General features: G+C 34.7%; 1 protein-coding gene and 1 long non-coding RNA gene across 2 annotated transcripts; one reads left to right on the top strand and one right to left on the bottom strand.

Annotated features, from left to right (window-relative positions):
• Positions 1 to 9,640: 9,640 nt before the first annotated feature.
• LOC100259186 (cytochrome P450 CYP82D47) lies at positions 9,641 to 11,837 on the bottom strand. The gene is made up of 2 exons (XM_010666324.3): positions 10,713 to 11,837; positions 9,641 to 10,546 (listed from the first exon to the last, which is right to left on the bottom strand). The coding sequence occupies exons 1-2, from the start codon at positions 11,691 to 11,693 to the stop codon at positions 9,923 to 9,925; spliced, it is 1,605 nt and encodes a 534-aa protein (XP_010664626.1). The 5' UTR covers positions 11,694 to 11,837; the 3' UTR covers positions 9,641 to 9,922.
• Positions 11,838 to 12,213: 376 nt separating this feature from the next.
• LOC132253194 (uncharacterized) lies at positions 12,214 to 13,735 on the top strand. Its single transcript, XR_009464972.1, has 2 exons — positions 12,214 to 12,572; positions 12,741 to 13,735. It is a non-coding gene; the product is annotated as an uncharacterized LOC132253194 (long non-coding RNA).
• Positions 13,736 to 15,651: the final 1,916 nt, after the last annotated feature.

Below are 15,651 nucleotides of genomic sequence, written 5' to 3'. Positions count from 1 at the left end.
GACTTCATTGGTAAGCTACAATTGAATTTTCACCGAGAAAGTGCAGTAACAACACTAACATCACCTTCAGACATCATCCTCAAGAAACTCTGAAACCCTTGTTTTCATGAATCCCACACACCAAAATTTAAACTGGGAAGAATCCAACAAACAACCACCGTAAACCCCATCATCGGCCATTACCTTCCTCAGTTTCCATCATTGGCCCTCCATAAACTAATACCACTACCAGGAACCCAAATGGAGAGTTCACTGATGCCAACAATAGCCGTCATTGTGGTTTGATCCTTTGAATCTCTAATTTATTTATGTAAAGACTTTTTGTCCAAAATTTTAGAATCATTTCTATTGGTTACATTGCATTATTCTTCTACTAAGAGTTTTTGGAGTCCTACGAGATCAAGTTTTTGAAGTTATGTATGTTAGGGTTTATGGGGTTGTGGGGGTTTGAGAAGATTGAAGGTGGGGAGTTCTTGGTTTTGCCAAGAGATTTGTTGTTGAAGCCTCATCAACTTTTTCAGGTTCTAATATTTGGGTTGCAAGGTTCGTCCTTCTCTCATTTTGTTTTCTTTCTTTTTTTGTGTAATATTGTTTTCTCCGTTGTTTGATTATCATTACTTCGTCAACACCTTTGATTATGGTTTTCCAACTTCTTCCACATATTTCTTTCATTCATTGAATTTGGGTGAGTGTTATTTTGCTAATTTGTTGTTTTTGGGTTTAGGTGAGTGCTATTGGATGGAATTTAGTCTGAATGTATATGAAATCAAGTTTTTTCTTGTGATTTGATGTGGGTTTTTGCTTTTATTGAACATCAGTTTTGTGCATTTATTTTAGTTTGATCTTTGTGATGAAGATACATCTTTGAATTTGAATTTTTAGGTGTCTTTTATCGTTTCGTATCTAGGAAAATTTAGAAGAAAAAAAGAGAAGGAAAAATTGAGTTTTATTCTAGTCTTTGGAAAGGAAGAATGAAAATAATATATATATAAAATATGGTTCTGTTATTCTCTATTTTCTTATATTAAATAGGAAAGTTATTTTAAAAGGCAAAGACCACAAAATTTTGTTGTCTATCCAAAACACAAATAATATTTTTCTTTAAATGTGTTCATGATCTTTCCCATCCAAAAATAAGTTATTTTCATGCTTGAGGAAAAATTTCAAATGTCAAAAAGATTTCTTTTTTATTTTTATATATGCTTTTCTCCATATCTTTTGTTATCTTTTTAGGATTTTATGATAGATTCATTTTTACATGCTGATAATTGAGGTTGGTTAGCATGTGTTTGTAGTGTTTTTTCATGCCTAAAAGCCAGACTTTGATCCATATTGAAGAAGATGAATTTGGATTTTTCACACACAAAAAGAAGAGAAATTAAAAATAAAGAAAAAAAACATGCTTTCACAAGTGGAACTAGTGGTCACAAGCAAATAGCATGTTTGCAATTGAAATCAAATAATTAAGAAAGTGCACAACCCTTTCCTTTATTATTAATTGTTGGCTGGTAGAATTTTTATTTCCTTTTTAGGTTGAGGTTTCATTAGTTAAAAATTATTTCCTACCATTTGAGAAAGTGTTTTCTCATTGAAAAAGTCAAATTCTACCATTCAGTTGTTACTAAGCAACATTTGAATTAAGCCATAGGTGCAATATTATTGGTTTTGTTTTGAGATGTTGTTGCATAAATAACAAAAAGGCCTCCTATCATCCGTGACCAATTATTGTATGTCGTAGTGAAAATTTTTTTAGCACCTATTTATAAGAATAAAAAAAATAATACTTACTAATTCATCTCAATGATTTTGTTATTCTAATTTATTTATTTATTATTCAGTATTGTGTTTCCATTTATTCATCATGCTCGTTTAGTTTTTTTTTTTCCTCTTTCTTTGTTCAATTTTTTTTTTTTTTTAAATTCTAATTCAGATATGGATGGATTGCTGCTTGCACTTTCAAATTAATTTCCTTGTTCATAAAATTTGTGTAAATAATTATCCTGTTTTTTCTATTTACAATTGCACCAAAAAGAAAGGCAATTGAACTTATTAAATGCAAAATTATAAAATTTATGTTATTAGTTAAGTAAATAAATATTTTCTTTTCATATCTCAGTTTTTTACAATAATTTCTAACTCATCTTTATATTAAATTTATTAGGATTAAAACATTAAATTTCTTCACTATTATTTATCTATATTTATGCTTAGATTTAGTTCACAGAAAATTTGAACTAAGTATAAGGAGAAAAAAAAATATGAAAATGAAAATAAAGGAGGGAAGAAAAATATAATAAAAATATAAATTAAATTCTTATTTTTCTACCACAATCCTCCAATTTTCTTACTCTAAAATTGTATATGTTATGTTTACAGAAAGAATATGAAAATAAGAGTCTGTTTATTCCTTTGTGATTCATTGTATTATATACAGGTTATAAGAGGCATGTGTGAGCTGTAAATTACCACCGAGATTGGTAGTAGAAGATTGATAGAGAATATGGATATTACAACCAAGATTAGTAGGAGATTGATAGAGAATATGGGTAGTGTTTGCTACCAAAAATATATAGGTCAACGGGTTTTCCTTTCATGCCCCCGCAAGATTGAGCTTCCATTTTGGATGCCAATCTTGGAACGATGATTTAAAAATTGAAGGCGAGGTAGGGGCTTAGTGAGAGAGTCAACGAGTTGGTCAGAAGTATGAATATGAGAAACACGTAGCAACTTCTTGGACACTTGATCACGAACAAAGTAGAAATCAATGACAATGTGTTTCATGCAAGAATGAAAGACAGGATTGGCACACACATATGTAGCACCCACATTGTCCTAGTAAATTGTTGGAGTAGAGGGAGATTGGGCTTGAAGTTCATAAAGTAGGTTCTGCACCTAATTGATTTCAGCTGCGGTGGTAGCAACAACTCGATATTCCGCTTCAGTGGAGGATTGAGCCACTGTTTTTTTGTTTCTTAGAGCTCCAACTAATTGGGTTACACCCAAGAAACATGACATAGACTGATGTGGAAGTGCGATCATCAGAGTTTCCCGCCCAATCAGCGTCTGCAAAGGCATAGAGAGTGAGTGGCGAGTGATTTCGATGAAATAAGCCAAGATGAATAGTGCCTTTGAGATACCAAAGAACCCTCTTAATTGCAGACCAATAAGTAGTGGATGTGCAGTGCATGAACTAAGAGAGTTTGTTCACTACAGAAGAGATATCAGGTCGAGTGAGAGAGAGTTACTGCATAGAACCAATGACTTGACGGTATTTAGTGGGATTAGCTGGAAGGGCCCCATCATGCAACTTAAGGGATACAGTGGAGGAGATCGAGGTGGAAATTGCATTAGCACCAAACATATTATGTTTCTCTAGTAGGTCACGAATGTACTTGTACTGAGAAAGGAAGAGGTCGGAGGAAGTATGTATGGCTTCAACTCTAAGGAAGTATGCCAAAAGACCAAGATCTTTGAGGGAAAAACGATGAGCCAGGGTAGTAATAAACAGTTGGACCTATTGAGAGGAGGTGTCGGTGATGATGATGTTGTCCACATAAATAAGAAGGAACATAGTGAACTTTTTTTGGAGATGGATGAAGAGTGAGCTGTCAGACTTGGAGATGATGACCCAATCGATAGTAAGAAATTTCGGAGTTTTGTGTACCATGCATGTGGTGTCTGACTAATACCATAGATAGCTTTCTGCAATTTGCAGACATGCTGTGGGAATTGAGGATCACGAAATCCTTGTGGTTGCTGCATAAAAACATCTTCAATTAAAGTCCCATGCAAAAATGCATCATTAACATCCAATTGGCGTAAAGCCCAACTATAAGTGACAGTTAAGTGAATAAGGATTTGAATGGTTGTTGGCTTGACCACTGGACTAAAAGTGTCTGCGAAATCAATTCCAAGTCTTTGATGAAAGCCTTTAGCAACAAAGTGAGCTTTATATCACATTATTGAGCCATCAGGGTTTTGCTTAATACGAAAAATCCACTTGCACCCAACACTGTTTTGTGTGGGGTTAGGAGGAACAAGGGTCTAGGTAGAGTTACAAACTAGGGCATCAAATTCCTCACTCATTGCTTGTCGCAAATGAGGAATTTTTAGGGGTTGAGAGACAGTTGTGGGTTCAAATGACTCATTAGATGATGCGGTGGTGGCACTTAAATTAAGAATTTGTTTGGGTTTAAAAATATTATTTTTGGCTCTGGTAATCATGTTGTGACCATGGTGTGGGGAGGAGGAGATGTTTTGGTGAGAGAGATATAATAAAGGAGAATTGGGGGACTGACTTACCTATGAGGAGCCATGCAAGTGGCCAACCTTGGTACGAGACAAAAAAATGGAGTCTGAGTGAACCAAGTCATTAAGTGGACAGTGAGTTATGTGTGGCAAGTCTATGTTTGGTGAACGAGACGAGAATGTATGGGTATGCGGAATAGGAAAGTGGGTAGGTTGGTCAAGGAGAGACCAATGGGAAAGACTTGTGTTTGTGACCCTATCTGTCTTTAATGAGACATTATGAAAAGGGAATTATGATTCCACAAATGCAACATGATGGGAGACAAAGAGTTTATGGGAAGCAATGATAAGCATTACGTTCTAAGGAGTAACTAATGAACATATAAGGACGAGAACGAGGATCAAGTTTGTGAGACGTATAGGGACGAAGCCAGAGGTAACACAAGCATCCAAATACTTGCAATTTTGTGTACTTGAGACGTTTCTTGAAAAGTTTTTCAAAAGGAGATTGGTGACCCAAAATTGGAGTTGGCAGCTTATTAATAAGATAGGTTGTTGTTTAGAATACAGAAGTCCAAAAGTAAAGTGGCATTGACGCATGATGGAGAAGAACAAGTCTAGTTTCAACCACATGACGATGTTTACGTTCTACTGTACCAACGACTTGGGGTGTATGAGGTGGTGACTTAAGATGTTGAATACCAAAATGAGAAAGGACATGACTGAGACTTTGATACTCTCCACCACCATTAGAATAAACTGTTTGTATGGTGGTTGCAAAGTAATTTTCTACAATAGTTTTGAAACGTTCAAAGATAAAAGTGACATCAGATTTATGTTTAAGTGGATAGAGCCATGTATATTATAAAATAGTCAAAATAGTCCACAAAATTACATAATAACAATAATGATCATATGAAATTATTGGTGTAGGACCCTAAACATCTGTGTAAATAATTTCTAATGGCCTAGTACACGAGATTGATGAGGCGCCAAAAGGCAATTTGTGACTTTTATTACTAAGTCAAGAGTCACAATGAGAAGAGAGGATACGAGGTGCAGACACAGGTAGAGCTTGAGTAGAAATTAGCTTGGTGAGAACTTGAGATGAAGGGTGACCAAAACTACAATGCCGAGACTTCATGGTGGGTTTGTTAGCGAGAAAGGCATGTGGTTTGGTTGTGAAGGCTGTGGATGACGTTGGCCACTCGTAGACATTTCCTTTATTCCGTCCTTGCACCAAGGATGCCCACATGCTCAAATCCTTCACAATAAAAAAATCAGGAAAAAATTCAATAGATGTGTTATTTTGATGGCAAAACTGAGAAATAGAAAGAAGGTTTTTTTTTTTAATCAAGGGTGCACACAAAACAATGTCAAGCGAACAAATGGTTGTGGGTGCTTCGATTGTGGTGGAACCGACATGAGTTATAGGAATGCCATTACCATCGCCAATCATAATGTTCTCATTACCACCATAATCAGAGTGTAGTGAAAGAATTTGAAGATCCAAAGTGATGTGATGATAGGCACTCGAGTCAACTATCCAAGTGTCACTATCGTTGGCTTGATCCCTAGCCATGTAGTTGGCTTGAAGTGAGAAGTGTGGTGGTGGTCGGGAACGACATACCTTGACACTGTGGCCAGTTTTGTCACATAGTTGACAAATAATTCGGCGTTGATTGGTACCATTGTTGGGACACCAAGAATACTGTAAAGAATTGAAATGCTGTTGAGGATGGTGATTTCCTTGATTGGAGAATTTCTGATTACCTTGAACAATTTTTTTTCCCTGACTGTCAAAGATATTTCTATTGCCAAAGTTACTGGTTGATCATTTGTTATTGAAATTGCTTCTTGGATGTCCACCGGATTTTTCACTATTTCCTTTATGATTAGAGAATTTGTCATGAAACTGAGCAGTGATTGGTGGAGTTTCCCTGCTGGTGTCATCTTGCTTCAAAAGAGATTCTTGATCTTGTAACTTGTCATGAAGTTCTTCGAATGTCACTGGTGAGTCTCTGGCTTGAATGACAACACTAATTTCTTTAAAATCATTGCCCAACCCATTGAGAACATGAAGGATAATTTCATCTTCACTGAGAGAATAGCCCATGAGAGCAAGATCATCAGTAATGATTTTGACGGTTTGCATGTATTCATCAATGGATTGAGAACCCTTTGTTGTCTTCATCAGAATATTACGTAAACTAAGCATTCTGGTTTGTGATCGGTTTGCAAAGGTGGTCTCCAGTTTCTACTATGCTTCATAAGAAGTTGTTGCAGAGTAGATAAGTGGGGCAACAACCCATATGATTGATGCAAGAATGGCATAGAGAATGAGACGATCTTGTTGTTTCCATAACTTGCACTCGGGATTGGAGATAGACGTTGTAGAACCAAATTGCAGGATGGTTTCAGGAGGACAAGGAGTTGTGCCATCGAGGAAGCCCAATAGATCATATCCAAATAGAAGATTAGTGAATTGGGCTCTCCAAGATGCATAGTTCATTTTGATGAGTTTGAATGGCATTTGTGTGGCAACATTGATGGAGATGAGGGTGTTTGGTTGAGATGAGAGAGTGTTTCTTGTTGTGAGAACTACAGAATTTGCAGAGGATGAAGAAAATTCATCAGCCATGATTCACAACTATGAATAAAGAGAGAGAAAAAAATTGGAATGATGATGAAGGTTGCTGGACGTGTTGTGCAAAGCTTGCTTATAGAAAGTATAGCTCTGATACCATGTTATGTTTACAGAAAGAATAGGAAAATAAGAGTCTGTTTATTCCTTTGTGATTTGTTGTATTATATACAGGTTATAAAAGGTATGTGTGAGCTGTAAATTACCATTGAGATTGGTAGTAGAAGATTGATAGAGAATATGGATATTACAATCAAGATTGGTAGGAGATGGATATAGAATATGGGTAGTGTTTGCTACCAAAAATATATAGGCAACGGGTTTTCCTTTCAGTATAAATTCTCAAAAATTTTATCCTATTTTTTATTTTTCTTTATATCTTTGAAACCAACTAAATAGAAAATTAAATTGCCTTTGTATTATTTATTTATTTTTTCTTACTATTTCTCAAGTTTCATATAAAATCTCACAAAAACTTAATGTTCATAGCTAACTGCTTTTCTTTCAAATTTTAAAGTCAAAACTTGAGATGTTTTTTTTTTTTTTTTTTTGAACATCATTTTGCTTGTGAAGAAGTTGATTCATTGTTGCTTTCATTGTATAATAAACGGTCACCATTCTCAACCCAATTACTTTCCTTTTATTTGTCCTTGCTAATTTTGCTTAGGTAAATTTTCATCTTGTTGAATATTTATTTTGGGTTAGTTAATATTTATGTCATGTTTCATTTATTCTCTTATTGTTTTGGGGTATTATGATTTGCCACTTTTAATTTTTGATATTATATCATATTTGGAAATATATTACTCGTAAATTACAAGCTCCTTTTATTATCAAAATAAACAAAATTCAAAGGAACCGGAAAAAAAAAAAAACTAATTAAATAAAAATATATATAAGAAATTAAAAATAAAATTTTGATCATAACATAGTGACAACATGATGGTTTTTATCGTGTTTGGACCTTGATATTTTATTTATTTATTGTGCATTATAGGACTTATTCTTGTATTCAAGAATGCTTTAAGAGTTTACCATTAAATGTGAGCAACCCTAACTCATATATACACTTTATAATAAGCATTTAATACATATTTATTTACTTGGAGTTTATGAGTTTATTAAAGATTTAATTTAACTGTTAATTTATACTAAAAATACAATATTTTATCTCATAAAAACAAAATTTATTTCTTCTATGTTGTTCAATAAAAAATCAAACTTTTTTAAAAAAATTGAGTACATTTTTTCCTTATTTTAGGGAAAGCATAACATGTTAGTTGAAATTGTAGTTCAGGTATTTTGTTGATAAAGTACAAATTTATTTATTTAGTTTCAACTCATTGATCTCCTTAATGAAATATTTTGCATGTCTAGTTTTACTTTGATGAATTCTTTATGAGGTCTTTTTTGAAGTAATGTTCTAAAGGTGCAACATAGAGATGACAATGAAAAGCTTTTTATCTACATTAGAATAATTTGTTATATTTTATTTCAAAAACACTTCGTAATATAATTTTTATTTTTATTTTTTATAATGAATTGAAAGGAGCACAATCCATGTATGTAAGAGGCTAAGGGGATTCATGTAAGCAAACTTGATAACCTAAATTAATTTTGTGAAAGTTATAATTTCATTTATGCTTATTATTTATTGTTTGTATATATAATTTAGATGTTTTATATTCTTCCTTATTTTTATTTACAGGTTACAAAGGAAACTTGTTTGCTAAAAGAAGATAAACCATTGTGTTAAAGAAGACGAAGTAAAAAACCATGAAAAGTACATCAGTGAACTCATTAGGAGGTTGAACCATGCTTTTAAATATTATGTTTTATTTTAGTAGTCTTGGTACCAATGTTTGTTCTTATGTTAGAATTAGAAATTCTTATTGAAATATTTTGATATAATTAATAAGTTTATGTGTAATTAATATATATAGGTGGTTATTTTAATTGTTTAAGCTAGGTTCATGTATATCAATATTTGGATATATTTTAATTAATGAAATTCAATTTTATTTTATCGGTTGTAATTGTTTTTTTTTAATTTAATTATACAAAAAATCAATTATTTTAATAACGGAATCAAAATATTATTTTTTAATAGAAATTGTTCAAAGATGATGCTTTTATAATCATCATTGTTAACATTAAATAAAGAAGACAATTTTAAAAGTATCATTAATAAAATTAAATCAAAGATGACGTTTGCACAAGTGTCAAGAATGGTAATTTTATACAAATTATTTCAATTAAAAATGTTCAAAGATAACACTTCCACAAGTGTCATTATTGACATTATTCAAGGATGGCATTTCTTAAAGCGCCATTGAAAGTATTAATAAAGGATGATGCTTTTTGGAAGTGTCATTGTTAATTATAAAATTTAATGATAGGGGTAGAGATGACGCTTCAGGGAAGTGTCATATTTTATATTTCTTGACGTTTAAAAAGTATCATTATTTCACTTTTTTCTTGTAGTGATATTGGCCTAAAGTCATCTCTATAAGAGACTATTTTTGTGAAAATAATTGAAGAAAGTTGTTGTTATTGTCGTTTTTTTTATAAAGAAAATTGGCTTGAAATTGTCTCTTTGACATATAATTTTTTTGAAAATTTTGAATTTTTATAAGAAGATTTTTAGTTTAAATAAATATCAAACATTAAAATATAATATATATTTTTTATTTCATTAATTATTAATTTTTTTACAAATTAAATATAAGAAAGTACGTTATGAGACATGACATCCTAACATATAACATATACTTTCCAATAGAGCATAATTAAAAATAATATCTAAAAACATTAATATCTTACTCAATACCACCAACCAAACATAATCTCAAACATGGAAAGCTGGTCTCAAAGTATATATGTTTGTTGGTCCTGCACTGAGAATTAACATTTTCTTAATTTCAAGCTAATCATCCATGATGATATCTGGGAGGAACTTCCACAAAAAGGGATAAGATTTATGAGCACTTAGAAAAGAAACCCAAATGTATCAGTGAATGGACACTTCATTTATTCATAAAGATCAGATGACAGGCGTGGAGCAACGAGGACCTCAAGAGGGGTGGCTTTGAGGTTGGTTAACCCAATGCTCTCAGTCATATCAACCGGTTCATCGGACATGGTTGCAAACTCAAACCCTTGTATCAAGCTGGCCAGTGTGAATTGCATAAATTGTAGACCAAAGGATATACCAGGGCAAATTCTTCTACCACTCCCAAACGGAATCAATTCAAAATGTTGACCCTTGACATCAACGTCCTTATGAGTTGTGAGAAATCTCTCTGGCCTGAACTCATCTGGATCTGACCATATACTTGGGTCTCGATGAATTTTCCAAAGATTGGCCAGCAGGCGTGTGCCAGCTGGTATATGGTAGCCACCCAGGAGACAGTCCTCCGTTGACTCGTGTGGTGCTGTGAGTGGACCAGCTGGATACAAACGCAGGGTCTCCTTGACGATAGCATTGAGGTAGGCCAGGTTTTTCATGTCCCGTTCCTCAACTTGCCTTTCCCTTCCTACATGCGAGTCCAACTCCTCTCGAGCCGTTTTCAATACTTGCGGCTTGTTCAACAGCAAAGAGAGAGCCCATATTAAACTAACTGTAACAGTGTCAGTGCCCCCTGCCAGAATTGTCTGCAAAGCAGAAATAAGTTGTGATCAATTGTTCCAAAATACTAATTTAAAAATGTTTCTTCATTTTTACTTAATCCACAAGCGGTGATGAATAATATAGAGAGAGTGCATGCTCCCAATAATTTGCTCCCTTATAATGGATAAACTAGGTTAGAAAAAAACGTACCAGGCATGTAGCTTTGTTAATGGTATCAGCATCGAAACCCTTTAAATCTTCGTCCGTAGCCATGTCATCTAACATGGACAGCATCACATCCATAAAATCCTGGTTCCCGTCCGCCTGCTCAGATGATCGCTTTGATTTATGTTGCTGTAACCAGCTCTCAAGTAGATGGTCTAGATCTTTTGCAGTCTTCCTCATGGCCTTCTCATAGCCTCCAAAATCGAACCACCTCAAAAGAGGAAGAGCATCCGACACCAAAAAAGTACCCATCGATTGGAAAAAATCCCTCACCAGTTTGTGGCACCGCATCCTCTCTTCCTTGCTGCTCGAATCTCGCCCCCCTGAGAGCATTCTAAGAACCATGTTGAGGGATAGGTCCCCAAACCAATCCTTCATCTCCACCAACACCATGTTTGAATCACTTCTTTTATTGATCCATAACTCATATAGCTCTCTTATTGACGCCTTCACCTCTGATATCCAGACGTGTTTCACAATCTCAAGTCGTCTGTTTGAGAGAAGCCCTGTAGTGACTATCTTGCGTACTTGTCGCCAGTAGGAGCCATATGGGCCAAAGCCGAACATGGCATAGTTGTATCCCAGGACCTCCACTGCTATTGATTTGGGCCGATTGGCGAAGACTTTATCGTTGGTGGTAAAGCACTCTTTAGCCATCTCCCAATTACTCAGCATCAAGACTCGTTGCACACCGAGTTTGATTAAGAAGACTGGCCCGTACTTGTCGGCCATCGCCCCCAAGGTTTTGTGGGGTAGCTCAGGGCCTCCTAACAGATGGAGGTGACCGATCACAGGCCACGCCCCGGCGGCTTCCGGAGCTGTTCTTTTCCTCTCAGAACTCTTTGCTATCTTTGAAAAATAGTAGAGGAACAGAAAGGTGAACATGGCGGCCATGGCAATCGTTGAAAATGGAAGTTGGAACTCCATGGCTGCTGATTCAACTCGTGGGTGAACATAGGATTGCATTTATCTCCGCCTAAATTATACAAGCAATAACGACAAATAAGATGGAAAAACCAAAGGTTTTTTTGGCTTTGCTTGAGTGATGCAATCCATTTCAGTGGATAATATCTTTGACGAAGTATCAGTCTACGGACATAAAAAATCATTTGATTAATTGAAATAAACTTTCTACCTTCTTGGCAATGTAAAATCTCTGACTTCCTCACAAATAATTTTTAATATTTCTTATTCATCCAACTGCACTCTATAAATATTATAACCAAGACAACAATATATTTTTAAAATGCCATTTCTGTCAAAATCCACTGAATATTGGTCAAAAGACACGAAGCATTTGTCTGGACTCTGGAGGGAAGGTTAATGGATCAGATTTCAAAGGAGTCATCTCTGTCCCTGCCTGACTTTTGTAATATAAACAATATCCCCCAGTGCAAACCAAATTAATTATGACCACACAAGCATCCAAGAATGAGGACTTAAGGGCTGCTTTATGCTGACTATTGATATCAATCAGGCATATCTTTACCTTTTACATCTGAGATAAGTGTGGTGGGTGGGATAGGATAAGATATGTGTAATTGGTTCTTAAGATACCATATCTATATCTAGCTGTAGACCCCTCATGCTGCACCCGAGAAGTGTGGGGGGGACCCCTCTCCATGCGTGGGACCAGCTGCAAGAGACGCCATGCTGCTGACTGCTGAAACAGGAAAGCAGGTGATGGCTTGCCGAGAAGATAGGAGAAAGGGAAAAGAAGGAGAACGGAGAGAGGGGCTAGGAGAAAAGGAGAGATTCAAAGAGGAAGAGAGGAAAAAAAAAAGAAAGCTGGAAGGAGGAGGGGTGCCTTTGCTGCCACACAGAAGAAACTCTCTGGGTTCATAGGTATGATTTATTTTCTGTTGATCGGTTTGGGCACCAAAAATTACTGATTTGTTTTGCTAAAGCTGTTTATGTGTATGTATGCTCTGTTTAATTTTTCTTTGGCTTCCTGGGCTTCCCCTGCGAACATTTGACGCGTGACTTCATTCACGAACCTGATATGGATAAAAGAATCATGCTCTTGTCCCATGTTTATGATGCCTGCCCCCAGCTCTATTGACTACCCATGAAATATAGCTAGGTTCACTCTATATTTCCATGCTTTTCTTCCTCTCTTTATCACTCTGTTTTTGACTGATTGGTGGAGCAATGCCTTCACTAACCAACCTGCCGAGGTTCAGTGAACCAGGTCGTTCATCCACCTCCCATCCTCTCAAAAATCTTCATGAACTTCTCACTTGCACTTACCGAACTTCTCACACCCGCTTTCTCTCATTAAACTCCTCATACCCATCCCACCACTTTGTGATTCATATCTCCATTATCACCAGCCGTCCATGCTATCAATAATGTCCCCACTCATCTTCATACCCATTTGTTTCACCATCTTGGATTCCCATGCAAGCGGTGCCCCATGCACGCGAGCCGCCCCATCCTTCATTTTTTTTTCTTTGCTGCAAGCACCCCGGGACTGCCGCCACTGCTCCTCACCAACCGCCATCACCGCTCCAGCCATGTGGGCACTTGCACCAGCCACCGTGACGGCGGCACCTTCTGGATGCCGCCGGACCGCCGCCACGACTTCTCTCTCCATCTTGCCGCCGGTGGTGGGAGCTCCCTTTGAGGATGATATTCGGGTGGAGAAGCAAGCTGGAGGAAGATGAAGTTTTGGGCTTGGGTTTGAGATGGGTTTTTGAGCCCGCCCATGGTAGCTTTGGATTTGGGCTTGGGTTGGAGCACCAGCCCAAGTTTGTGATCAAGTCAGCCCATTGGGCTTGCCCATAGCATGGATGTGGACTTGAGTTTGGAGCCCAGCCCAAGCTTGTTGATGGGGGGGCCTCATGGCTCCTCAAGCTAGCCACCCTCATGGCCCAAGCCCATGTTGAGCTAGCCCATTTGGTTGCCTCAATTCCAAAAAGAAATAAATCTCTCTATACCTCTAATCTTTCAAAAATCCCATGGCTTAATTTAATTTTTCAATAATTAATTCAAATATCATTTTCATCCTTTAGAATTATTTATCTCATATTATCTAACTATTTAAAGTCTAAATCTTTCAAAGTAACCACATATCTTAATTTAACTTTTCAATAATTAGTTCAAATATCATTTTTATCCATTAGAATTATTTATCTCATATTATCTAACTATTTAAAGTCTAACCCTTTCAGAAATTCCATATCTTAATTTAATTTTTCATTAATTGATTTAAGTCTTATTTTCATCAATTGGAATTATCATCATATATTCATCCAGTTATTTAAAGTCCAATCATTCAAAAATCTCATATACTAATTTAATTTTTCAATCCTAGAAATTCCGCTATTCGTCTAAATTTTATTTTTGCTAATTAGAATTCTCATTCCATATCTATTTACTTATATAAGGTCCGATTCTCCGAAAATCCAATTTCTGAATTAAATTATCAATCCCAAAAATTCCACTATTCATCTTTGTTCGCCTAAATATTATTCGTATTCATTAGTATTATAATCCCATACCTAGCAATTTATTCAAAGTCTAATCTTTAAAAAAATCCAATGCCCTAATTTAATTTTCAATTAGAAAAATTCCACTATTCATTCTTTTTATTTGTTTAAACATCATTTTTGTTAATTAGCATCATTATTCCATATTTATTTATTTATTTCAATCGTTAAAATTCAATTCCTCAAAATCGGATTTTCAAATTTAACCCTTAGATTCAAAAATTCCACCATTTACTTTTATTCATTTAAAAATATCATTTTTTGTTATCATTATTATAAATCCCACGTTTACTTATTTCTTTCTTCTAAAAATTTTAATAATCAAAGTTCAATTATTCAAAGATCCGACTTTCGAACTTAATTTTCAAACTCCCACTACTCACTTTCACCCGTTCAAACATCATTTTTGTCGGAACCCGAGTTTCAAATTAATCTTCAATCACACAAATTTCCACTATTCAATTTCATTTGTTTAAATATTATGTTTGTTAATCATTATTAGTATTCCTCATGTGTTTACTCATCCTCCTTAAAAATCTCATTCCTTAAAGCCCAATTCTTCAAGAATCCAATGTCCTAATTAAATTTTCAATCCCCAAAATCCTACTATTCATCTTTATTCGCCTAAATATTATTCTCGTTAACTAGTATTATTATCTCATGGTCATCTATTTATTCATACAATTAAAGTCCAATTCTTCAAAAACCCAACGTCCAAATTTAATTTCCAATATCAAAAACTCCACTGTTCACATTCAACTGTTTAGTAATTATTTTCGTTATTAATGTCATCACGTCCATTTATTTGTTCACTTGTTCATATATTAAAGATCTCATCTCTAAATAATTTCTTAAATTTTTAATCTATAAGTTTAATCTCCAACCTCTAAAAATTCCATCTCTCGTAATTATTTACCTGATCTTTATTATTTCACCATCGTCACTATCCCATTGATTTACTTATTCGCTCCGCTTATCCACTTATTTTAAATCCCGAACTCTCAAATCATTTTTCAAATTCTCCAACATTTTTTCAAATTCAATTTCTAAAAATTCTCATTCTCACATTCAATCTCTAAAAGTCTGATCTTCAAATAAACTTTAAAACTCCAATTTTCTAGTGATCTTCAAGGTTCCAATTTTTCAATTGAATTTCAAAAATCTAATTTTCTCTCAAATATTTTTAATTCTATTTTGGTTTTCAAATGATCTTCTGCTCCTCTTGATTTTAATAAGTAGGAACGAATTTTCCGTAATTCCGAATAATGAAATTTATGAGATTAATTCATGCAATATAGATCGGGCTTTGGTGGGGGTCCAACATATGTGATTTCCTTATGAATGATTGATTTATAGATATTTTAAAAGAAATCCAGAAAAGACAAATAAAATCTGTAGAAAAACTGAACACGGTCTTAGGAATTAGAAAAGAA

This window comes from Vitis vinifera, chromosome 18 (assembly GCF_030704535.1).
Source record: "Vitis vinifera cultivar Pinot Noir 40024 chromosome 18, ASM3070453v1".
Taxonomy (NCBI): Eukaryota; Viridiplantae; Streptophyta; class Magnoliopsida; order Vitales; family Vitaceae; genus Vitis; species Vitis vinifera.
The sequence above is the reverse complement of the archived record's forward strand: the minus strand, read 5'-3'. Positions and strand labels throughout refer to the sequence as shown.